The following is a 26,202-nucleotide window of genomic DNA, read 5'->3' as shown; positions in this document are numbered from 1 at the left end:
AAATCGTCACGTTATCTCTGACAGTACCGTTAGGCGAAGCTTTCTGTATATTTTTTGTGAACCAGGCTATTCTTATCTTGCTCTATTTCTGTCTGATTTCCTTCATCTCGCTGAAGGGTGTCTCTGTCTAGCATGGCTCGGTGGCTGTGGTCATCTTTACATCATCGCTATCTTCGAAAGCCACTGCTTTTGTGTGGAACTTTTAGCACATTTACAAGCCATTAATGTTTAGTTAGAAGCAAATAACCCAGTTATTATGTGATGACCCAAAATTGTAACACCAACAGTAATGATTAATTATTTGTTTGGCTTTTCTTTAATAAATCAACAAACGTCTGTCAAAGGCTTTCAGTTTCTCCAAGTTTCTATTTTTCTGAACAGCTCTGAAGCTATCTGGAGACCTCTTGAGATTTTGGATATTTTTATTTGGAGATTTATTCCCCTAAAAAACAAATATGCTTTATTTTCTTATACGTATGTGAGGTTCCATCTCTGTGATGATTGGTTTGATGTTCACACCTATGTATTTTCGTAAAGAATAACATGCCAAATGAAAGTTGCTGCCCATCCTACTTGTTGAGGTCAGCTGAGATCCCTGCCTGATCCGTGCTTGAATGTTGCTGCTTCTGACAGACACCAATCTCTGAGCCACATCAGGATACAGTACAGTCCATGGTCATTAGTAGCTCATTACTGTCTTATTGTTTAACTTTGGTGTGGTTGTTTCTTTATTTGTGGTTTCCTCGTTCTTTTCTTCACTTGCAATTCGTTGTTGACTTTGCCATCTCATCTACACGTAACATTCTACTCCATGGACCGTGGTGCACATGTCCCTTTCTCACCACACAGATTCACCTGTCATCACATACACCTGTCCCTTTCTCACCACACAGATTCACCTGTCATCTCATACACCTGTCCCTTTGCATCTGTGCGTGGGCCAGTAAGAAACACCTCAGCTTGAAAAACAGTAGCATCGTTGTACTTGTCAGCGGATTTGAAGATGCAAGATATCTCTATCTATGATAATTTCACCTTGGAGGTAACCTCTGTGTGATAATATGCATGTCTCTGTTGTAGATGAGCAGGAAGTGGTCCAGAAGAGAACCTTCACAAAGTGGATTAACTCCCATCTGGCAAAGGTAAGACTCTGTCTTAACTGGCTCTGTACTGTCTGTAAATGACTTCAGGTCACCTCTGTATTGGATAGCACCAGAAGGTGTTCTAATGGATGCACTGAAGTCTTCAAAACCATTCTTTTTCTAGTCATGAAATTATGGCAATTCCACTCTTTAAAACTAAAGGTCACACACAGCATAGTAATTATAGAAGCGTCTTGTTAATCAGCAGTTAACTGTCTGCACAACTGTGGGCCGTGGGCCCATGAATCTGAAGAATGGAAATGTGACATTATATTAGTCATCAGATTGAAGCCTAGTGAGAGTGCATAGTTACTGAGTTACTGAATTGTTGTTGTTACTGAATACATGCAGATAGATGCACCTGTGTGGAGTTTGTGTGCAGAGGTAGGATAGGGTGATTGGTATTTATGGAATGAGGTTGTTTGTGGAGAGAGACCGTAGTGTGCAGTTGTAAGAGGTATCTGTAATGTCTGGGTTTGGAGAGGTTGCTGCATGTCTCTAGAGACAGCCCTGCCTGTCTCTACTTTTGTCTGTTAGGCAGGGAGGAACTGCCCAGGGTCAGGAAGCTAAAAGTCTTCTCCAGTTTGTTGAGCCAGCTGTCTGGATGTTCAAAATAGGTCAGTGCCCAGGTAGAACTAACCGGAGGTGAAATCGGCTAAATCAGCACATAGGCTTGGGGAAAGCAGACAGGACGGGAGCTGAATTCAAATTAAAAGTGGCATTATGGGAGGGTGAATAAGGCAAAGCCATAGTCAGAGTGATGTTAGAATCTAATGATTATGATAATTGATTATTGATATGATGGATATGATAATTTATTGATAATGAATTAATATAATAAGCGCATTAGTAGCACAGTTTCTTTTCAAATTTCAAAGAACAATCGTGCATTATTTTATTGGATGGACCTAGAAATATTCAGCTCTGCTGTAGCAGTCTGCAGAAGTCTGCACTGAATCTACAAGCTTGTGTGTGATTCCTTATATAGAAAGAGCTGTGTGTGTGAAGGCTGTATGAGCATGTGTAAGTAGGTGGTAGCCTCTGTACAGACGTTAGATAGCCCTGCGACGGCCGCATCAAAACTGTGAAAGCAAATGGGGACAGGGACTGCATTGAGATAGCCTGCTTTACGGAGAGAAAGGGGCGGCATGGAGGCTGGTGCGTGCGTGCGTGCGTGCGTGCGTGCGTGTGTGCGTGCGTGCGTGCGTGCGTGCGTGCGTGCGTGCGTGCGTGCGTGCGTGTGCTTGCACGTGCGTGCGTGTGTTTGCGCGTGCGTGTGTGTGTGTGTGTGTGTGTGTGTGTGTGTGTGTGTGTGTGTGCAGCATGGCCACTGCAACAGTATCAGGTCTGGCCTGTCAGCCGTGAAACGTCTAATGAGCTCACTGACCCGATGCCATCATGACTCTGAGATGCGCACGGAGCATCACTGTAATCACACAGGAATGACGAGTCACCCGCTTGCCTCGACGTGCAAAATCAACTCCCCTTAGCATTCGGATTATTCAGAAGCAGTTAAACTCCCCATTAACCAATAACAACAACAACCCTCACAGCGCTTGGGAAGTAAATAAATAGCGTATTGTGATGCCCTCCCACCCCATAGAAAAGAAAGGTCTCCATTCTAGAGGGCCGTGCTATACTCTGCTGCAGCAGAGAGAGCTTTCAGAAACAAACAGACACACACACACACATACACACACACACAGACACACACACACACACACACACACACACACACACACACACACACACACACACAGAGCAAGAGAAGTGGGTGGCATATGTCAGAGCCCAGTGGTGTTTTGGAAAGATTTTAAATTCTGTCTCTGTAGTGTTGTTGAGAAAGAATGAGGGTATTTTCATTTCTACAGACTCAGTATGATAAAACACTGACTTTGGCTCTGTATATGGCTATGATTATGGCTACTTACTCAGACAGCAGGAGACACCCAGTAACTACTGCCATAGCTTATCTCAGACACAGCTGCTTGTCGATGTTGTTCTCAGCGGTGCTGCCATAAGTTGGCACTGAAGATATTTTTAATCCTTCTGTATGTGCGTTGTACTACGTTGTGCATATTTTGTGGGTAAAAGCTCTTTGATGGTCTGCTTGAGACACTGTGACTCTGCTAGCCATCAGGGAGCATTATACCCAGAGACAAAGCTCCACTGCTGCCAGACAGGTACTAACAACTGGCAGAGCTGTCACCTAGCAGAGTGACTGCTGTCACTCAGGGGATATGCTTGAAGAACTTGTGGTTCTCTCTGTCTGCACGTGTGTGTGTGTGTATGTTTGTGTGTACAGTATGTGTGTGTGTATATGTGTGTGCATGTGCACATATGTGTGTGTGTGTGTGTATCTATGTGTGTGTGTGCGCACTCGCGCATGTCCCTAAGTGTGTGTGTGTGTGTGTGCGTGTGTGAGTGTGTGGGTGTGTGTGTGTGTGTATGCGTGTGTGTTTGTGTGTGCGTGCGTGTGTGTGTGCGTGTGTGTGCGTGTGTGTGTGTGTGTGTGTGTGTTTGTGTGTGTGTGTGTGCTTGTGTGGGTGTGCGTGTCTGTGTATGCGTGTGTGTTTGTGTGTGCGTGCGTGTGTGTGTGTGTGTGTGTGTGTGTGTGTGTGTGTGTGTGTGTGTGTGTGTGTGTGTGTGTGTGTGTGTGTGTGTGTGTGTGTGTGCATGTGTGTGCATGTGTGTGTGTGTGTGTGTGTGTGTGTGTGTGTGAGGTTATCTTTGGTAGGGGAGCAGTACATTTGGAGAGGGCAGTCCAGTGCAGATGGGCAGGGTGAGTGTGAGGAACACAGCCCTGTGGGAAATGTTCTGCTCCTGGGGAGCTGGACGCTTGTGCCCAGCTCTTACTAGCAACAAGCAAGCCACTGCCACTGCCACACAATCCTTACACTTATTATTATCAGTCCAATAATATAATATAATATAATATAATATAATACAATATAATATAATATAATATAATATAATATAATATAATATAATATTGGTGCTTAATAAATAAATATAAATATATAAATTAAATAAGTATTTACCAATTGATATTTCATGTCTGTGTGGTTTAACTGTGATCCTCTTGTATCTGAATGGCATTTCCATAAGCTGCTGGACTGTCCGTGGAGCAGAGAGTAGTGGTGAAGTCATGGAATAATCAGAGTCACAGAGGAACATGGCAGAGCAGAGGAGAGAGCAGAGGTCAACCAGCTGACTTTGACTACAGACTCACTTTTAAAGCAACAGTCTGAACAATAGATGATAAAGTGCTCGTGCTCACCAAAATGGAAAAACAGAGACAGGAAAGGTGGGAAGAGCATCAGCAGGATTCTCCTCCATGCAGACTGTGCAGTTTATGAGCCGCTCGACCGTGGCCAAAAGTGTGAAAGAAGGCACTAGGTCTCTGCTGACTACTGAGCAGAAATGGCAGAAGCAGAGGGAAATGAGAATGAGGCCAAAAGTGTGTGGAGTGAAATGAGGATGACCTGGGATGTGCCGGCCTTCCAGGAAACAGAGACAGACTTTAGCATCTCTGATAATTAAAGGCACGTGGTGAGGGACTGACTTGGGTGTCATCAGTGGGGATGTTGGAATGAGATTGATATTAAAAGGAGAGAACGGGCCTCAGTAAATCAGTGAACGATTTTCTTTAGGGATTAAACCCAAGTTCCTCGAGCTCGGGGCCTTCGCGTTTCTCAGCCTGTGTGGAAGATGTGCCGGCGGGATGAGATTTTAATCAGCAGAGGCAGGTAATCGCAGCCAGAGAGGGATTTAGTGTGGCTGCCGTGCTCAGACAGAATGTCTCCGCAATATACCTAATGGACGCTTAATCAAGAACCCGCACACCACAGTGCAATGGCAGACATCTCTCTGTCAGGCAGTTTCAGCATTATAGGTGTTTTTACGCAATAGAGGTGGCTTTTACATGGAATTAGTTAAATATGAAGTGTACTCTCTGATTTCCTAGAAAAAAAACAGTTTGCCAAAGACTCTAGTAATAGCCTACTGATGAAGAACACTTAGTAGAACACTTGCATACCTGTTTTGTCTCTTTAACGATCTATAGCGACATTCTTCACAATTTTCTACATAGATTTCTCTAGACTCCACATTGCTTTTATGACAGTTTCAAGTCCAATATTTTGCAGTTGTGATGAGAGGGTTAAGTAAGCTCCTCAGTGGTATCTAAGTCAGTCTATTGTGAATTTGTGAGGGGGTTCTTGAATGGCCTCTTAGACACTCAGGTTGCTGACTCACTGTGGTTGCTGTTGTCAGGGACTCCCCTCCATTGGCCTGTGTCATTTAAGCTGAAGCTCTTAAGTATTCTAGTCAGCACGGACCGGCCCAGCAGGCTCTTTTGTTGGTCAGGCTATTGGTGTCCAGTTGGTCATAGCTTCTGAAAGTTTTGGGAAGAATCTTAGTAATGCATGCCGTGCTTTGATGCGGGAGCAGCTAAACATTGGACATGGATTACAGACATGGGTCGCACTGAGCACACCAATAGGGAGCTGGGGGTGCCTCAACTCTCACTGCCTATTATCAAAACAAAGGATTGCCATAACAAGGAGGAGAGGGGGACATAAAGCAATGAAAAGAGACATTTCACAAAGGCAGTTAGTCTCCATTTGGTTTCAATGGAGTTCTCCTCTTAGTACCCTTACAGTGCCCCTGCTACGCCAAGAGGCTGAGAGTTTGGATGCAATGGATCACAGTTGTTCATCTTTAGCAAACATGCTCTACTTCACTCTCTATCTCTTTCCCTCTCTTTTTCATTCTATCTTTCCCCCTCCTACTTTGTCTCTCTCTCTCTCTCTCTCCCCCTTTCCTCTTTCATCATCTCTCACTCTCTGTGGAGAAAATGAAAGGTCTTGGCACAGCGCTGGTCTGAATCACCGGGAAGTGCTGGCAGTGTCACGGTGGAAAGCCTGGGCCCTTATCTAACGTTGTTTGGGTCCAGCCCCTCAGCTCCTCTCCTGCTCTGCACCACTTCCCCAACATGCTTTATGAGGGAGCAAAGCCATTGGGAATATAAATCATATTTGAGGGGATTTGATTGGATACATGTAGGTACAGGTTTTTGTAATCCGTTTTAGGAGAAGATGTGCTTATCACAGTTGGAGTGGACTAAAGGAACACTGAGGAGTTATTTTAGGGATTATTTGCAGAATACTCTATTCTATTGTCGACTGTATAAATATTGTGTCATAAGACGCGTATCACAACAATAAAGTTGTTCAAGGTTTCTCACAAGGTGATCAATGAAAACATTGAGTAAATCAACTATTTCTCATTTTCTGTCTTAAAAGTCAGCTCTTGGCACTGTTCCAACATCCTGAGAGGAGCGTTTCCTGTTGTGGAGATATATGTGTGACATGATTAGCCTAGGGGTCTTACACTGTTGGTTCTGTGGTAAAAACACTGCTGCTGGCCCTGTCCCTCATATTTACCATTTAACAAACCACCACTAATGGCATTTTGCCTTCACCAGCATGTTGTTGTAATTTTGCCTTAGTTGAGGTCCCGTCTCAAGACACCTATGTACTTTACAAATCAGTGCACAAATCAGTGTCACACAATTCCCACTATACAGTGTAACATACATTATACACCATTATATATCACAAACAGCTGTACACATTTTCCTACCGATAACAAAAAACATTCTACTGTATGTCTCTCTCTAGCCTGAATGCATTCTGTGTTGTATGTGCTATTTAATACTGAGCAGCTGTCTCCATCACTTTGTTTAAATAGTCCAGTATTCAGAGCATGTGCACCTGAGTGGAACTACATAGAACAATTAGTCACACAATTTTCCAATTTCCATATTCCATTGTCCTAAGAATAGATGTCACATGAATAGCACACTTTACAGTGGCTTTTTGTTCAGAGTTGTGTTGTAAATACTTCATGGTGAGTTGTATTTCTGCCAGGGTTAATAAAAACTGAAGGAAAGTTGATGACGCTGGAGCTAAAAAAAAACTCAAGAACCTTTTAGTCCTGCCTCACAAGGGACGTTCCTTCACTGACTCTGAGTAGCTGTTCTATGGCTGTTCTACTAGCATGTTGTTAGACTATTTTCTTACTCAGAATTAAAAACCTCTACTGGGTTTAGAAAGCCAGACCCATCAGTCAAACATAATAGTCAGTTAGGCATTACTCTGTTCAAGAGCTCATCGGCAGACTGCCATTATTGTGTGTGCAAACTTGCTCAAATCAAACTCAAGGTCGAAATAAAGGTTAAGATTAGTCAAGCCATCAGGAAATGACCTGAAGTTCATTCCATCATGGAAAATTCACAGCACTCCCAGACTGCCATCCCATCCTTGGTCTCGAGGAATCCTCACACTGGGCTTTCTGGCTAGTATGAACAGTTCTCAAATCCACTTCAGTGAGCCCAATATGCATCTCTGCCCTAAAGTGCACACTTGTTTAACATGATGCATTATGTGGGGGTGACAGAGGGGAAGTCAAGGGGAAAATAGTAAATGGAATTCAACCTAGGGTTGCAGTAGACAGCTTGTGTGTGTGTGTGTGTGTGTGTGTGTGTGTGTGTGTGTGTGTGTGTGTGTGTGTGTGTGTGTGTGTGTGTGTGTGAATGAAAGAGAGAAGAGACTGTTTTGTTAGACACTCTTAAGTGAAATAAACTTTATTCAGTTCAACGTTTCTAATTCAGATTCTTTCTCATTCTCATCACTACAGTACAAAACCCCACTGAAGATCAATGATCTGTTTGAGGACATCAAGGATGGGGTGAAACTCCTGGCTCTGCTGGAGGTGCTGTCAGGACAGAGACTGGTGAGTGTCTGCCGCCTACTTCTAAGCATCCTTGGCTGTGACTCCCTTCTTGATGTTGCCAATGGATCACTGTCAATACAACACCATTACGGAGGTTACAAATGGCCAATGCTGTCAGACCAGCACTTTAGTTGTAGTGTTGAGTGTATTGCTTTCCATTCCATTTATCTATATACATCAGAGTTTAGTAAGTGTGTTTGTTGTGTTGAGTAAAAGATTTGAAACATGAAGTATTATGTTGTGTGGACATATTGTATGTGTGCAGTAGTTAGTTTTATAGAAAATGAATACAAGTATGTGGTAAGAGGGATTTTATAGGAATAGGAAAAATGAGGTCTGTGTTGAGCTGTTGAAAGCTGAGGTTTTAAATATGCCTTGTGAAGTATAACTGCTACCAATGATAGTTAATTTATAATGTATGATGGATATGGATAATAGATATGTATATAGATGTGATTGTGGATATGGATGTGGATGTGGATGTGGATATGATGGATCCTCTCCAGGCATTAATGGTGAGTCCTCATTGTCTCTTCTCAGCCATGTGAGCAGGGCCGGCAGCTGAAGAGAATCCACTGGGTGTCCAACATTGGCACCGCGCTCAAGTTCCTGGAGGGACGGAGGGTAAGGAAAGGCCGCGCTTCCCCGCTGTTGTTTCCCTCAAGCCAGAGCTGATGCTTTTGTACATGCATTACTTCTATACATTTATATGGACGGTGGTAGCGTAGTGGCTAAGGAGCTGGGCTAGCATGCAGTACCCAGAAAAGTTGTGAATTCGCGGATGCCACTGCTGTGCCCTTGAGCAAGACTCTAAGTTGCTAAGAAGACTGGCCCTGTAATAGCTAACGTCTGTAAGTCGTTCTGGATAAAAGCATCAACCAAATGAATAAATCATTATTAATGGTGATTTTATAGAGCTGGGGCCTTTTAGGTCCAGGGCTGATTACTCCATAGAATAATGCTGATGCTTTTGCACACACAGCATCTGTGCAGTCTAGGTCCAATGGTGATATGTTTTGCATGGTTCAGCTCAACCTGTTCAGTGTTTTTTTTTATTTATTTTTTTAAATGTACTCTAAGCGATGTTGGGTAACGTCACTTCTGTTGACTTTCAAAGAAAACAGAGAGCTAGCACTCCCCCCCCCCCCCCCCCCCCAAACTCTCCTAAACGCGCATCTCACCGGTGATTGGCTGGAACAATTTATGTTTCATGGACCAGGCTATTTTTCTTGCTGTTTTTGTAACCTGGGCTGTCCACAGAGACCACACTTTTTACAGTGTATTTGGGGGACAGGTAGCTAGCGGATGGTGAGTATGTTTGCTGTATGTGACAAAAAATGTTTTAGCTCAGAAACTGCGACACATCGCTTAGAGCACCTTCAGTTGCAGAAATGTACCTTTGCACTGTTTCAAGGAGTACCACAGCCATATTCTAACTGTATTGCCAAATTTGATAATGAACTGGCTGTCATGGCCATGCTGCATACTTGGTGCATGACCAATCAGCATTGACTAATGATACATCACTTCCTGTCTTTAACGTCACCTACTCTCTTACCATGCCTCAGTCAGTGTACAGAGGATCTCCGGTCAGTATTGCTGACATCACGTCCTGCTCTTGCACCAGCTCTGATGCTGCTAACTGCATCCATCTGACTAGGCTGTTCACTTCTCTTTCTGACCGATTCTGAACTGCCGACGTTCAGTTATTAGAACATTCATAATTTAATAGCAGCTTGAATGAGGTGATGTTGTTGCATATGATGAAAAGGCAAAATTAAGTCATGCTGAACATAATGCCATTGTCAGGACAACTAATCTTTAACTTCATTTGGTATCATGTTTATGAAAGGCTGACTGCTGAATGGCGAATGATGTTTATGGATGAATGTTTAAATGATATGGCGGCATGTTGGAAAGAATGGCTGAAGGATTATACTTTAACAGGTTTATGTTTAACATTAACTGCTGGCTGATTGATCTTAAGCTTTAAAAAAGCATTAACAACAGTCTGAATGATGGCTTACCAAATGAATGAATGAACGATAGAAATGCATTGATATCTTGTTTAAAGCTACCATTCTGAAAAATCCCATCCCAACCAGACACTGTTTGGCAGGCTGCATTACTTATGGCTCTCTTGAATTGGCCTGTGCATGACCTGTCAGAATAGCGCAAAAAATAAATAAAAACACAACCACATCCATTTTCTGGATTGGAATCTAGTCGACAGGAAGTACATATTCCATTTCAGTTGATTTGTTGGCGACAGAGAACATGTCTCTCTGTCTCCTGTGCTTTTGCACTCTTTTCCCGGCCTGCTAATGCACTGTCATTGCTGAAATAACTCACCAGCTTGCTGCGCCAAACTGCTGGCTACGGTTGCTTCCTGAGAGAGGGACACCACGGGGTCAGTGAGGCTGAATCATCAACGTTAAAAGAGTCCTCCAGGGAGGTGACTGCCCCCACAAAGAGACGTGTCATTGGACTGGGGAAAAAAGTGCATGTCTTTGAACCCAAGAAAAACATTGGCAAAATGTACCGTCTTACATTTTTTTTATTTTTTTTTTATGTCTTTTCTGGTTTCAGATCAAATTAGTCAACATAAATGCCACTGACATCGCTGATGGGAGGCCATCTATTGTCCTGGGCTTGATATGGACCATCATTCTCTATTTCCAGGTGAAGTCTACAGACCACATGCTAAGGCTAGCGCTGTCAGTTGTTCGCTGTACTTTTCCATTATGCATCTGGCGCACAGAAGGTGTGCCGTTTGTGTGTGTGTGTGTGTAAAAGGCAACATGCTAAGAATCCCATAAAATGTGCTGTTTAAGTATCTGTGTAAACACTATCCCAAAAAAACCCCAAAGCATTAAAACATCAAAGTGATGCTAATTAAGTTGCTTCTTTTCTCAGTCAGATTGTAATCAAACTTTAAAGAAACCCAGATTTACATATTGGCTTGCATATTACATATTATTGCATAATACATATGAACTGCACAACACTCAAATGCTATCGTTCTGTCATTTAAATTCTGAATTTCCCCTAGGGATCAATAAAGTATCTATCTATCTATCTATCTATCTATCTATCTATCTATCTATCTATCTATCTATCTGTCATTTAAATTCTGAATTTCCCCTAGGGATCAATAAAGTATCTATCTATCTATCTATCTATCTATCTATCTATCTATCTATCTATCTATCTATTACACCATGTCTCATAGTTCATGTCTTGCCTTCTCTCTCCCTGTGGACGGTCAGATTGAGGAGCTGACCAGTAACCTCCCAGCTCTGCAGGCTCTGTCCTCCAGCGCCTCCTCCGTAGAGAGCATGGCCAGCACCGACGCTGCCAGTCCTCCCATGAAGAGGAAGGTGGTCACCAAGTTCCAGGGCAGCGCCAAAAGGGCCCTACTGAGATGGGTGCAGTGCACTGCCGCCAAGTATGTCTGGAATCACAACAAGTGCACACACACACACACACACACACACACACACACACACACACACACACACACACAGGCACACACCCACACACACACCTACATCCACACACACACACACACAAACACACACGCAGGCACACACCCACACACACACCTACATCCACACACACACAAACACACACACACACACACACACACACACACACACACACACACACACACACACACACACACACAAAACTGTATATATAATATCCTCATCCTCCCCATTAAACCCACTTTTATGTAATTATCCACACTTGTACCTTTAACTGTCAAGAGAAATGCAAACATTCTGTGGCATTGCAATGAAACGTTTGAAGGTGACGCACCTCCATGTTTTGAAGTGCATCATGAAGGCCTGTGCAGATGTGCAGATTCAGTCTAAGTCTCGGATTTCCCCGACAGCCGTCTGGGCATCGAGGTGAAGGACTTTGGGCCCAGCTGGCGGAGCGGCGTGGCATTCCACTCCGTCATCTACTCCATCCGGCCGGACCTGGTGGACATGGAGCTGGTGCGGCGGCGAGGGAACCGGGAGAACCTGGAGGAAGCCTTCTCCGTGGCCGAGACAGAACTGGGCATCCCACGATTACTGGACCCTGAAGGTATTTCTCCTCCCTAACTCGTTTTTGTCTGTCTCGTTCCGTTTTTCTGTCTCTCCTCATTTCTCCGCTCTCTGGTTTCTATCTCTCCCCTCGGTTCCTCTCTTCCTCCGTCTTTGTTTTGTGTCCTGGAGGAAGCACCAGTGGTTGGGGGCCGTAAGATATCTGTGTTTACTTTGTTTCATTTTACCCAGTGGCTCTTGCTAAGTCAGCCAGGCGGTGAGAAACCCTACCCTAGTTTGGCTGAGCTGGGCAGATATGCTGCCCCGGTCAGATATGTGAATGGTTTTATTTACTGAATGGCCCCTTGTTTTATTGGTGAACTGCTTCTGGGGGCTAAAAACATTGCAAGCAGACACTGCACAATTATGACAAGGATCAAAGTGCTCGGGCCTCATTAGGGTGAGGGAGGGATTGTGTGTGTGTGTGTGTGTGTGTGTGTTTGTGTGTGTGTGTGTGGGTGTGTATGTGTGTGAGAGAGAGAGAGGGAGAGAGAGAGAGAGAGAGAGAGAGAGAGTATGAGTGTGTGGCTCACAGTCCCCTTTGTAGGCCAGACTACATGATGAGCTGGAGCCAGTATATAGCTGAGCTCTGGCATCCCATAATGAGCCCTGCTATGGCAACTGAGAACCGGGCTGAGCTTAGCCTGTTATGGGAGCACGGGGTCAGCAGACTCATCAGAGGAGTCCCTGATTTGTTTGCGCCTGACCAGAAACCCGCCATGACATCCAGGCTTGTATTTATTACCGCGTCTGTGTTGCAGTTGTGGTGACAGTGACCATTAGACAGTGAGCTCAGCATGTAGTTTGCTGGGGGATTATGACTGGTTTCACTTTCCCTCCAATTTAGCAACAAACCTGTCACTGCAGAAATTAGTTGTTGTTGTAACCACCAGAGTAATGGCTCTGAAATGAACAATAGCTGCCATACATTTCAGGCTTTTATAGCATGCATTTCTGGGATGACAACTCAGTAATGTGTGTTTTCGCTGCTCACACACCATACTCTTGTCTGTTGCTGTACAAACATCACATTTGTATACTGTTTAGGAAAAAAATGCAGTGATTGTGCTAGACTCATTTATTTTGACATTTACTAATGACTTTCTCCATTTTTACCTGGAGGGTAATCGGATGCTCTCAGAGTGAGATACTTAGACACACTTGACTCGTCACTAGAGTGTTGGTTATCCCCAGTGGCTGAATCCCATGACACATTACCTGTTGCTTCCTGCACCGAATCCCTGTGGAAGTGTGTGTTCGTATTCAAGTGAGATGCTGTGTGTGTGTGTGTGTGTGTGTGTGTGTGTGTGTGTGTGTACACTGCCTGACCTGAAGTGTGTATCATAATGTTTTGTCTTAATGTCAAAAGACAGCAGCGGAGACTGTGCTGCAATGGTGTGTTTGCCACTTCAGTTGAAGAACAGATACAGATATGTTCTTATCTTGCACTCTGTGTCTTTCATCCACACTCTTGTGTGACAGACACTATGTCCACCTTAAGCCTTTCTTCTCCACAGCTGACCTTTCTCTATTTCTCTCTCCAGACGTGGATGTGGACAAGCCCGACGAGAAATCCATCATGACCTATGTGGCCCAGTTCCTAAAGCACTACCCGGACCCGCACCAATCAGATCAGACAGATGGCCAGCCAGAGGAGGTACCCAGCATCCCCCTCGTCCTATTGGCTTCCACCACAACACCCTGCTAAAAATACATCAGTGGTTTGTCAGTACTGTGTCACACAGTATGGTGTTCATGATGCTGACAATATGCTATGACAACCAATTACTGTCTGTTTATTATAGCCAGAGTAGTTTTTATAACATTATTATAGGGGCAGTTTGGTCATGTGGCCACCTGTGTGAAGCATTAGCCCTGTATCTCTGGGCAGTGTGTTGTTAAAACTCACTGACTTAAAGTCATGAGAAGCAGGCCATACATATGACTCCCTCTTATGTTAGAATATTCCTAGAATAAACTATGATGACCAAAACATGGTTACACAAGCATTATGTTGACCACTTTTTCTGCACACTACTGCATTTGTGTGTGTATGTATTGCTCTGTTATATTGCTATATGTGCTTGTTTTCACATGCTGATGCTTTGGTGGCTTATGCTGATGTGCTAGTTTTCCATGCACAGTAATTCCATACAAGCTAACGATGTTCTCGTCTAGCTCACAAGTAGGCCACATGCTTTCATCTGCAGCACCTTGCACACTCATTCCATCTCTCATTTCTTTCTCACCCTATTTCATGTCCGTGTATGTGTGTGTGTGTGTGTGTGTGTGTGTGTAGCCGGTTCTGCGCACCATTCCAACCTTTGCTATCTCTATCCCCACGCTGCAGGTAAGGGCTGAGCTCTGTGGAGTCGGCATGAGCTTGAGTGCTGTGTGTGCTCACTCTCTCCCTTTGCCTCCATGCCACCAGTCCTGCTGGCCGCTACATCACCACCACACAAGTGCCACACCACCTCCCCAAAGCAATTCCTCCAATCATTACTCATTTTAATGATGACGAGGTGCCATTGTGAGCTCTTCTGTTTGCCTCATGGAGATGCTGTGGCGTGCTTGTGTGGTACTGATCTAGCTGTGCAGGTTAAACAAAAAAGAAAATGGTGCTGGTTGCAAAGTGGGTTTTGTCATTCTGACACATTCATACTTCAGTGCAGCTTTTCTTTATGCCTTATCTCTGTCCTTCTCTCTGCTAACGACTGGACTGTTGTTGTTGTTTGCATCTCTCTGTGCGTCTTGCTTTCCGGGACAGTTTGATCCACAGGATATAGAGCTTATGTTTGAGGTATGTTCTATGGAGTTCATATTTTAGATACAAGCTTTAGAGGCCATGTGAGGGAATCACACAAGTAAAGCCGAGTTCTGCCCCCCCCCCCCATTAAGCATTAGTTGTGAGTAACCACACCGTTATGTAACATCACATGTTATCAGTGGCATTAACTATGAAGGCTAATAAAGCTCGGGCGATGATGCACACTGTCAGACATGAAATTGGAGAGCCACTGTACAATTTGCCATTCAGAGGTTTGTACAGTAGGCAAGTTTTATCTGTACTCTATCCTTTTGTCCGTTTCTATAATTTAGAAGTCTCCCAGGCTCTGTGTTTGCCACTTGAGTGCTCCTTGTCTTGCGTTTGGTGTGATTGGAGTGGCCCTCATGTTGTGCAACTGAGAGCACAGTGAGTGATAGAAAGTGGCATCTCTCACCCCTCTCTATTTCCCTCTCTCCTTCCCTCTCTTCTTCTATCTCCTTCTCTCTCTCGCTCTCTCTCTCTCTCTCTCTCTCTCTCTCTCCCTCTTTCTCTATTTCCTCCTCAGAGAGAGGAGAGGAGGGTCCTGAGGGAGCTAAAGAACTGGCTGGACCAACTGGAGAGGGACATTCTCAGGGTCCAGGGGGCTGAGGGGAACCTGACGGACAAGTACCAGGTAAGTCTGACCACTGGAGGCTCATTCACCTCAAGATACTGCAGTAAATCTTGCAGTCTTAAATATGCAAACCACTATGATGACAAATGATAAAACTTTTAACTTTAACTTTAACTGTGCGGTCAATCTGTGTTCATCCATCCGTTGTAATGCCGTTATATTATGCGGTTGTGATGTGTTTTGACCGGACTGGCTCTTGCTCTGTGCTGTGCCGCAGGCGTTCAAAGGCTTCCGTGTTCAGTACGAGATGAAGAAGAGGCAGACGGAGTCCCTGCTGCTGCCCGTGCACCGGGACGGCAAGCTGTCTGTGGACCAGGCGCTCGTCAAACAGGCCTGGGAGAGGGTGGCAGTCAGGGTAAGAAACTTTTAATGTGCACGCACAAAAACGCACGCACGCACGCACACACACACACACACACACACACACACCCATGCACGCACACGCACACACGCACACACACACACACACACACACACACACACACACACACACACACACACACAAACACACACACACAGACACACACACACACACACAAACACACACACACACACACCCATGCACGCACACACACACACACACACACACACACACACACACACACACACACACATACAGAAATTCACACACTCTGACAAAGCCAGAGTGTGAGAGAGAGAGAGAGAGAGAGAGAGCAGTCTCTCGTACAATGTCTTACCATATTGGTATGTGTCCACCTAACATGAAGTGACAGAGCAGGGTTGCTCTCTTCCTCTCTGTTTGTCCACGGCTGAGTTGTTGATTCACTGGGGCAGTAGGGTATTGGGAAGTCCCCTTCTAAATATCCATCAGCCAGCAGCACTTCATCAGATCGGACATTTGGAGGGAAACAATCTCATGGCGTTTTTCTTGAATGAACATTTGATGTGACTGAGCAGTGAACCGTTCTCACTTCTGCAGCTGCTGGACTGGCACATCCACCTGGACAAGTCTCTGCCGGGGCTTCTGGGAGTTATCGGGGCATGGCTCCACCGGGCAGAGATCGCTCTGAGGGAGGACATTCCCCTGCAGCAGGCGCATGAGGAGACTGCCAATACCATACACCGGAAACTGGAGCAGCACAGAGTATGTTACACAGAACGCTCTGGACAAAACTTCATGACATGACATGACACATGAATGTGAACATTTCTTGCAGTCATAGTTGCTAAAGTTAATCCTTACCTAGCCAGTTGTAGTTTTTGTACAGTATGAAATAGTTTTCTGATACCTTATGTTCTTTATTGGGCATTTCTGCTACTAAGTATATATTTTTGTGGATGTCTCTTTAAATGTGTTTATTTTGTGTGTGTGTGTGTGTGTGTGTGTGTGTTTGTAGGAGGTGCTGAAGAACCTAGAGGGCCACAGACAGGCCTTCCAGCAGATCCACAAGGACCGTTCTGTCAATGGCGTCCCGGTGCCCCACGAGCAACTCCAGGACCTGGCTGAGAGGTGACCACTGCTGACCACTGAGGCTTCCTGTACAGTATGGTCTGTGGCATGACGGAGTGGATATATGATGTGCATCTTCTGTTTTTTCTTTTACAGGTTTAATTATGTGTCCACTTCATCCCACGTGCACGTGATTAAACTGGAATTCTGGGAGATGAAGTATCGTCTGATGGCTTTCCTGATCCTGGCCGAGTCGAAGCTGAAGACCTGGATCGTAAAGTATGGCCGAAGGGACTCAGTGGAGCTGTTACTGCAAAATTACATTGTGAGTTTCCTCATAGACTCACTGATGGACCTCTACAAGGCATACTTACCACCAACCTATCCTCTGTTGTACAGAATATCATGTGTACAGACCCAAATAATCCAAACTATAGACCTGACACCTGTGAAACAAATGTGATCATGAATGCAGATCAATTCAGTCAGAATCATCAAGATCCTTAATGCCCTTAGCTAGCCTATATCTTTCCATGTTGCAAGTTGCTAATAAAGCAGTAAGCTTCCAAAGATCATTGAGTGAAGAGTGAAAAGTATTATTGTTAGTCTCCACTCATCCCCACTCATGGATTTCTGGGATGTTTCTTTGCCTTCAGTCTAACTGTCAGAGATAAGTGCAGGCAGTGCTGGATGATAGAGTGAATGAGGACATATGTGAGTTTTTGGGTCCAGTGGAACATTCCCTTATCTTTCTCGTCTGGGTTGTCTTAACAGGCTTTCATTGAGGGCCACAAGTTCTTTGAGCAATATGAGACAACGTTCAGGTCTTTGAAACAAGCTGCTGATGTCTACATCAAATCTGATAACACAGGTAAGCTAGCCACCATTTCCCTTTCCAGTTAGCACTCTGTACACATAGACTCATTATTGCTACAGTAACTGTCTTTGGACACCCAATAACAGGACTCGATGCCTTCTGTTCATGAGTGTGAGATGGAACTGTTTTATTTTTCAGCGTCATGTAGGAGACAGGCTAACTGTCCATTTCATGTTATAGGCACTAAGAACAGTAGGAAAGGTAAGTTAGCATAGCGCTAAATGGAATATCTTTACTGCCTAGGGGACTTGTAGACTCTGTCCTTGCAGGCTCAGCTCTTCATTACGAACCTGTGAGAAAGAAATCAATTAATACCACACTTTCTCTGTGATGTCTGCACACTCTCTAACAACTGTGATGGGGGTCTCCAACTAACTGTCTACGGAGCCAGCTACAGACTACTCTGTTGACCTTCGTGCACACAACATTAAATAGGCTAAAATGAACATTACGTCATTCAAGTTTCTGAAATGTCTGAAAAACACTGAAGATGATAGATTTGTTCCTGCTAACTGTAGTTTCATAACACACAGCAACTCACCTCATGACTACCTCATGCTTGCTTAAACAGAAGTGCAATTTTAGTTTGAGACCTCTTATCCATGAAGTCGATCTTATCACTCTGTTGAGCCCTCTGTCAAAACCCCCTATATGCAAACAACAAAAAAAGATCAAATAGCTATTGATGCCACCTCCAGCATGCTGCCACCTATATTATATTACCATTACTCACAAGATATTTAACAAATTTAGCAAAGGTAACTTGTCTTTATTATATATTTCTTTGTATTTCACTTTTGCAGACTATTCCACTCTACAAACATATTACGTTTTTGTCCAGCACTTGTCGCAGCTTTACACAGATCCAAGATTGCAAGACACCAACCCTTATACCTGAACTATAACTATAACCCTTATACCTATAACTATAACTATAACTATACAAAACACTGAGGCATTTCTACAGCACTAGGACTCCAGCAGCAATCTTGGAGCACCTCTAGTTTCCTGCATAGAATGATAACATGCCCAGTTGGACGAGTGATTAACCTCAGCATTTCTCTCCTCAGCCGAGGAGGGTGAGGGGGTGAACAAGTTTCTGAGCGAAGCGACGGCGCAGTGGAGGAACCTGGCGGTGGAGGTGCGCAGCGTCCGCAGCATGCTGGAGGAGGTCATCTCCAACTGGGAGAAGTACAGCGGCACGGTGTCCAGCCTGCAGGCCTGGCTGGAGGACGGCGAGCAGATGCTCAACCAGTCCGAGAGCCACAAGCGGGTGAGGGAAGGACCCGGAAACACGCTGTTAAACAAATGGCTTCTGGAGACGCTTCAGAAGTGCTTTTTGCCATAGTTTTCTGGGGTAGTTATGCCACAATGTAACCTGACATGATATCCCAGTTTGAGAAGGGTCATAATGGTGTCATGTTCTGTAATCCTCCCACAGTTTGGAACTGTGAGGAATGTTAATCAGTCCTCCTCACTGGAATTATTCAGTGTGTCATTTTTGTGTCAAATTGTTTATAGAGGCCTGTGGGGGATAGGAGATAGAGCCATCTTAGTGTTCCATAAAAAGATCAGATGAGAGGCTTTTTCTGAAGTACCTTTGTGAAAGTTAATGACACTGGGATTAAAAAACACCCACAATGTGGTCTTTTTAGAGAGCTGTGTAAAATGATATGCTAATGTCCCTTCTATGTTTTCATTCTTCAATTAAAGGAATTCTTCCGGAACCTTCCTCACTGGATCCAGCAGCACATGGATATGAATGACGCAGGGAATTTTCTCATTGAGACGTGTGACGAGACGGTCTCCCGGGACCTGAAACAACAGCTCCTGCTGCTCAACGGGAGATGGAGAGAGCTCTTTGTCAAAGTCAAACACGTACGCATACAACAACAAATCCCACTATTCAGTCATATTTCTCTGATTAGGCTGCAGCATGCATTTTTATCTATTGGGCAGATGAATCAAACAAGTGACAGTTAGCCTGGGTGTTCCCATGCTGCCTTGCGCGCGATTTGATTCACGCTGCTAAGGCAGCCTGGAAACTACCGCCCTAATTTTTGCCTCAGATAGGGAACCAATCACAGAACAGGGGGGAAAGCAAGACGATGATGAGCTATGCACAGACGCATTTGATAGACATCCGTGGCACCCAATAAACGGATCTGGGCATTTTTTTTCAAATACGAGAAAATGTACGTTTTACGTTACGTCTCATTGAGAAGTGGTGGCACAGGCTTCTTATAACCACATCATGCATAATGCACAACACAATGTTGCTGTCATAAATAAAAATCTTAGAAGGTGTTTGGATTTATTGAAATAGGAGCAAAGCCATCTGATGTATGTGGTTGTCACCTTAGAAATTGGGTGTTAGAACATCATAGATGGGATTGTGTATTTCAAAAAATGCTGGGTGCACAGTAAACTTTTAAGGCCCATAGGTACCTGTACAGATTGTAGATTGTACACTGTCTGGCTGTGCCACATAAAAACTGCAATCAACATGGCTGCCCTGTGTCTGTCCCGCAGTATGCAAGAGTGGACGAGGTGGACAAGCTGAGAAAAGACTATGAGGAGAGCATCTCTATGTTGAAGGCCTATGTGGACGCAGCCAATGAGAGACTCAACACTCCAGTGCAAGTGTCGTTCCTGAACATTCGGACATTTCTGCAGGATGTTGAGGTATGGTAATCCTGACTAAACCACAGATTATGACAAATTAAAGGGCATGTAGTATGCCCTCTCCATTTTAGTTGCAGGAATTGGAAAGCCTCCAAAATCCGTGTTTTCCGTTAGTGATCCTCATGACAGCAGTAACTGTAAAACACGCATTAGTGTTAAGTGGAATTTTATGGTGGTGAACATCCTACAAGATGAACACAAACACACACACACACACCCACACACACCCACACACACCCACACACACACACACACACACACACACACACACACACACACACACACACACACACACACACACACACATATCAGTCGCCTCTTTTCCTAATCCAATGTTCACATTTAGCTTTATGATTCTGAAAATGCGTTTCCTGTTGAAAATCTAATTCCCCAAACTAATCATGGCATGTAGTTTTGAGTTTACTAAACATTCATCCCTTGTTCTGGTGCAAAAAGTCATAGGGTCTCTATAGTTTATAGGCTATTGAAGGCAACAGTTTCTTGAATCTTCCTGTCTTGAACTGGCACCAATTCATGTCAAAAACTTGTTTATCCTCCAGGAACCATTAAATCACACTGACAGTTTTAAAACTCAGCTTTGGTAATAAACTAAGAACACAAGTTGTAAATGATGGAACCTAGCAACATAGCTTGCTAAACAACACATTTCATCAACTAAAGGTTGCGTATCATGTCAAACAGACCAGATGGATGCTGTTGTTGTTTTGTTCAGTTACAGGTGGCCTATGTGTCAAGATAGGCATGGAGAGAGATATTCTTTACAATTCTGGTGTTGTGAAGGGAGACAGACGCTTTAACTTTGCCCGTGTTCAGTAATGTTTTTAAAATGCACTTTAACCTTTCTCTTCATTGTTGGTAAGGTAATCAAACAGGGCATGTCAAATGTGAGAGGCAAAGCATTATTAGATTTAGGTCTCCTTGTATATTCATCAAACCCTGAGTAATTGCTTCATAATGAGAGTGGTCTTGATCTCTCAGTCCTGTGTGTCTGTCTGCACCCCAGCAGGACATCAGGCACAAGGCAGCTCCCATGGAGGCGCAGTATAAAAGTGCCACTCGCAAAGCCCAGCAGCTGACTAAAGACACTCCCCAAGAGGAGATCAACCAAATGCTGGACGCCATGACTGCCCTGAAGGAGCAGCTCTGCCAAGTGAGTGAGGACGCCAGCCAGCCCTCTCTCTTTCTCTCTTTCATCTCCGAGTAAAATAAAAAAGTACCTTTTTATTCCTTCACTTTTATTCCCCTCATCATGTTCATTCTTATATCTCCACTCCACCTTCCTGTTGTAGGTAATAAGACCTTCTTGTAGAGAGGGCTAAGATGACCTCCTGTTCTCTCATAAAGGGGGATTAAATACCACCCCAAAAGAGAATCTTCCTCTCATAGAACACTAAAGGACCCCTATTCATCCCTCTGACTCATCCTCCTGACTCATCCTCTCCTGTGTGTGGTTCCCCACAGGTGCGTGAGCGTTCCGTGCCCTTGCTGAAAGAAGCGCAGGTGCTGCTGGCTCCCCTGGAGGAAATGGAGAAGAACATCACAGGGTTCTACCAGGCCCTGGAGAAGGCCAGTCGCATCACTGCTGCCCGAGAGCCCGAGGCTGCTGGGGACTTCAAGCAGAAGTGTCAGGTGACTGACCAGGGTCAAGGGTGACTCATCCTGGAGATCAACGGCCTGTAGTTCTGGTCCAGTGCTGATGTTTTTTTGGGGGGTGCACTACCACTAAATTAAAATGACATTATGTTCAGTTAGAACAGATTGGACTGAACAGGTCCAGATGTGATAAAGATAAAAGAGATTATTCTGTTTTTTGGGGTGCTTCGATTACCTCCACTGACATGAGGAAGCAGATCATATTCTGTTGGACTTAATGACCTGACTGGGGATGCCAGGCCAAAAGTGACTCATTATTCAGCCCTACACTTTGAGAAACAAAACAGGGGAAATAAAAATGTTGTCACACCCCTGAGCACCCCCGCTTGTTGAATTATGAGATCATCCATGAAATGTTCAACATAGAGGAACCATCAATCATGATGTACTGTAGGAGTGTGAGGTTAATGTTAAAGCACATTGTTCTCTCTGTCTTCAGGAGCTGGTGACCTATCAGCAGAGCTGTAAGAAGTGTCTGTCTGTGATCGACAAGAACCACCAGATCATCCAGAGGGTGCTGGACAGCAGCAAGACGCTGCGGCACCTGGACACCTCGCTGCTGCAGAAGAGAGTAGCTGAGCTGCAGGCGTCCTCTCAGGTACGGGACAAGAGGAAAGAGCTGATTTTGCTGGCTGTCTTTACATGAGACCTTTCTCTCAAATCGTATCAGAAGCATGGAGGTTGAATCAAGGAGCTTTTATTAGATTTTTGAAGGTGGAGTGTTCTCTGAGGAGTGCCAAAAGAGCCGGGCGGTGTACTAGAGAGCTAAAGACCTTTTGTCTATTGTCCACAGAGTAGGAGTGGCTTAAGGATTACTGTAGATGGGGCTTTTTTCAGGTTCATCAGGAGGTGTTTCTTTCTACCTCATAAACCTGAAATGGTTTGGTTTGTGATTTTTTTTATTTATTTAAATGGTGGTGTTTGTGTGTTCTATCTTTATGTAATGTTGCGCACCTCCAGGCGATGATCAAGGAGACTACTGAGTGGAAGAAGCATGTGGAGGCCAACAGCAGCCTGATGAAGCGCTTCGAGGAGTCTCGAGTGGAGCTGGAGAAGGTACTGAAGATGGCCCGCACCTCCATGACGGAGAGGGGAAACCCAGAGGACCTGCTGAAGAAACACACGGTGAGGGGAACAAGTCAAGTCAGACGCACATCTTTAGAAAAGACATGCAATGCACAACCCAAAATGATCATTTGCCTGAAGCAAACTGCTTAAATGTACTGTAGATTCAGTGCAGGAGGGTTCAATGTTTTTATTTGTATGTATTTATTTGTTGATTGCAGGAGTTCTTTGGGCAGCTGGACCAGAGAGTCCTCAATGCCTTCCTGAAGGCCTGCGATGAGTTAACAGACATACTGCCTGAGCAGGAGCAACAGAGCCTGCAGGAGACTGTGAGGAAACTGCACAAGCAGTGGAAGGTCAGTTTACAGCCCGCCCACTCATTTCACTACATTACACTACACTACACTACACCTAGAGCCTCATCCATTATTACGTCAAGCAGTTTTTCAATGTCTTTTTTTTTTTTTGACCATGATGCTCATTTGTTATCTGGCCGTGTAATGTCTCCCAGGACCTGCAGGCGGAGGTGCCGTACCACCTGCTCCAGCTGAAGGTGGAGGTGGAGCACGGGCGGCTGATGGGCTCGCTGCAGGAGTGTCAGGCGGAGCTGGCCCGCGAGAACCGCAGTCTGCCCGGAGTGGGCAGTGAGAGGCTGATCCGAGAGCACAGGGTAGGACTGTGTACTTATGATTCCTGCTATTAGCCTTGATGAAGGATAGTGAAATTAATTGAAGGACCATGGAGGTTACGTTATTGGGTATGTATTTGAAGGGTTGTTTTCAGATAGTAATTGGAGCAGTTAAGGGGAAAATTAGGGTGCAGTTAAAAGTACTTCCTGCGGCTATTATGGGGCAGCTATACTGGAATGGCAATTTTGCTCATTTCAGTTTGTAAAACATTGTAATTCTACAGACTGGGTCTATGTGATATTCAGTACAATAAACGTATTGAGTTAATCAGTATTGAGTTAATTACAGTCACAATTTTATGGTTTGATTGTTCCTCTGTGTCGCCATGCAGGCCTTCTTCAGGGAGAAAGGTCCTCAAGCACTTTGTGAGAAGCGGCTGCAACACATGGAGGAGCTCTGCCAGAAGCTTCCGGAAGGTGACCAGGCCCATCAGGTGCTGGAGTCCTCCAGACTCACGTTCTCTGAGGTCAGGGAGGAGATCCAGGCCACGCATGAGAAACTGATGCAGCACCCAGACAAATGGAAAGAGTTCAACTCTCGGTAAGGACAGAGAGGCACCACTGTGTAGGCTCATATGTATGCATATGAGTTTATGGCTGCCTGAAGCATAATGAAAAATATTGCTCCCACTGATCTTTATTTAAATCAGTGAATTATTGATTTTTTCCTCTGCTGTCCTATGCATTTATTTTCTCGGCAAGGCAGAGCCCTCTGCAATGAAAATTAATCTTTTCTTTTTAACAGGTTCTCCGAGCTCTCCTCCTGGCTCTCCTCCAAAGAGAGTCAGCTCAGGCTGCTGAGAAACAGAGTCAAAGACCCCATCAAGTATGGACAAGTCAAATCCAACATAGAGGTGAGGAACAATGCCTGACATGCCACTTACATTATTTCCTCTGTGTTTATGCATGGCATGCATGCATTTGTATGTACAATACGCATGTGTCTATCTACAAGTGTTGTATTGCTCTCAGGGTCTGCTGGGTAAGCTGCAGGGAAAAAAGAGCTTTGTCCTGTACAGTAGGCCTTCTGTGTGTTTTTGTGTGTCTGATGACCCCTGTGTTGGTCCCCAGGCCCTGCGTAGTGAGGCCGAGCTGCAGGAGGGCAACGTGGGCTGGCTGAAGGCTCGGCTGGCTGCCCTGTCTGAGCTCTGCTGGGAAGCCGACGCCGAGAGGCAGGGAGATGCCCTCAGCAAACTCTCCGTCGACTTCAAGGGCCTCCTCACCTCCCTCATGGAGGTAAAACCCTTACCAACATACCACCACCACACACACACACACACACACACACACACACACACACACACACAATTACACAATTACACATACACATTCATCTACAGCTCTGGAAAAAATGAAGAGACCACTGCACATTTTTCTTATGAAATCCTACAGTTGCTGAGTGACATCCGGATAAGTTGACGGTCATATTCAAATTTTCAGTGGTCTCTTATTTTTGAGTATGACCGTCAACTCATTCGAATGTCACTCAGCAACTGTAGAATTACATCAGAAAAATGTGCCGTGGCCTCTTAACTTTTTTCCAGAGCTGTAACTACAATATGCAGAAATCACCACAAAGCCGTATTTCAGTCATCATAATTTATCAAATGTGAAAACACACTGACTCCTAATGCAACTCAGTCACTCTAGCGTGCAGTCCAGTCTAAGTGTGTCCCTCTGTCCTGTGCCCTCCGCTCTCTATAACAGTCTGAGCGGATGCTGCTGGCCGTGGGCGACTGCGTCCAGTTCCAGCAGGAGGTGCGCTCGGCGCTGGAGGAGCTGATCCAGGGTCAGCAGGAGCTACAGGCGGAGGCGGCCAAGATCCTGGACGCCGAGACGGTCCGCGAGGCGCAGCAGATGCTGCTCATGCACCAGGTGACCACTTGTGACAGCATAGTCTGTGTCGTGTCACGCAATGTCAGCTCACGGCAGTTTCATTCTAAATACAGAGCAAAAATGTGTGTATGTGAGCCAAAATGCAGAGCAAGTGACCCAAATCAGTCAGATATGAGAAGAGCAGAGAGGAGGAGGCATTGGTGAAACTGAAAGGGAAATGGGACAGTTTTACCCACCACACCTACACACTGCTGCATAGCTACATCAGCTGCCAAACTATTTAACACCTATAAACCATCTATTTTTTTATATCTATATAATATCTAAAATAATATATATTCAAATTTTATAATTATTTTTATTTTTTATTCTTATAGTCTGCCCTCAAAAAAGAAACCCTCTTCCCATAAAGTTGTAGGAGCCCTGTAGCCAAAGTTTTGTAACAGAGAAGCAACAGCAGTAATATCGCTTCAACGTGATTAGAGCAATTAA

General features: G+C 44.7%; 1 protein-coding gene across 1 annotated transcript in view; it reads left to right on the top strand.

The window, feature by feature from the left end:
- syne1b (spectrin repeat containing, nuclear envelope 1b) overlaps nucleotides 1-26,202 on the top strand; it is a 107,144-nt gene that overhangs the window by 871 nt on the left and 80,071 nt on the right. The window contains exons 2-28 of the mRNA XM_076299214.1: nucleotides 1,081-1,142; nucleotides 7,845-7,940; nucleotides 8,481-8,564; nucleotides 10,530-10,622; nucleotides 11,210-11,388; nucleotides 11,839-12,035; nucleotides 13,579-13,691; nucleotides 15,367-15,474; nucleotides 15,692-15,829; nucleotides 16,415-16,579; nucleotides 16,833-16,945; nucleotides 17,042-17,210; nucleotides 17,660-17,756; nucleotides 17,901-17,963; nucleotides 18,833-19,035; nucleotides 19,476-19,640; nucleotides 20,295-20,447; nucleotides 21,475-21,618; nucleotides 21,930-22,097; nucleotides 22,561-22,719; nucleotides 23,082-23,246; nucleotides 23,408-23,542; nucleotides 23,698-23,856; nucleotides 24,207-24,415; nucleotides 24,620-24,728; nucleotides 24,946-25,110; nucleotides 25,582-25,749. Coding sequence (XP_076155329.1) covers nucleotides 1,081-1,142; nucleotides 7,845-7,940; nucleotides 8,481-8,564; nucleotides 10,530-10,622; nucleotides 11,210-11,388; nucleotides 11,839-12,035; nucleotides 13,579-13,691; nucleotides 15,367-15,474; nucleotides 15,692-15,829; nucleotides 16,415-16,579; nucleotides 16,833-16,945; nucleotides 17,042-17,210; nucleotides 17,660-17,756; nucleotides 17,901-17,963; nucleotides 18,833-19,035; nucleotides 19,476-19,640; nucleotides 20,295-20,447; nucleotides 21,475-21,618; nucleotides 21,930-22,097; nucleotides 22,561-22,719; nucleotides 23,082-23,246; nucleotides 23,408-23,542; nucleotides 23,698-23,856; nucleotides 24,207-24,415; nucleotides 24,620-24,728; nucleotides 24,946-25,110; nucleotides 25,582-25,749 — 3,779 coding nt within the window. The remainder of the gene's footprint in view (nucleotides 1-1,080; nucleotides 1,143-7,844; nucleotides 7,941-8,480; nucleotides 8,565-10,529; nucleotides 10,623-11,209; nucleotides 11,389-11,838; nucleotides 12,036-13,578; nucleotides 13,692-15,366; nucleotides 15,475-15,691; nucleotides 15,830-16,414; nucleotides 16,580-16,832; nucleotides 16,946-17,041; nucleotides 17,211-17,659; nucleotides 17,757-17,900; nucleotides 17,964-18,832; nucleotides 19,036-19,475; nucleotides 19,641-20,294; nucleotides 20,448-21,474; nucleotides 21,619-21,929; nucleotides 22,098-22,560; nucleotides 22,720-23,081; nucleotides 23,247-23,407; nucleotides 23,543-23,697; nucleotides 23,857-24,206; nucleotides 24,416-24,619; nucleotides 24,729-24,945; nucleotides 25,111-25,581; nucleotides 25,750-26,202) is intronic.

The sequence above is a fragment of the Alosa pseudoharengus genome, unplaced genomic scaffold (genome assembly GCF_046254945.1).
Source record: "Alosa pseudoharengus isolate Yale_2024_CS ecotype anadromous, Long Island Sound unplaced genomic scaffold, YU_APseudo_1.1 YU_APseudo_1.1_scf_22, whole genome shotgun sequence".
Lineage (NCBI taxonomy): Eukaryota > Metazoa > Chordata > Actinopteri > Clupeiformes > Clupeidae > Alosa > Alosa pseudoharengus.
This window is presented reverse-complemented; position numbering and strand designations above follow the sequence as displayed.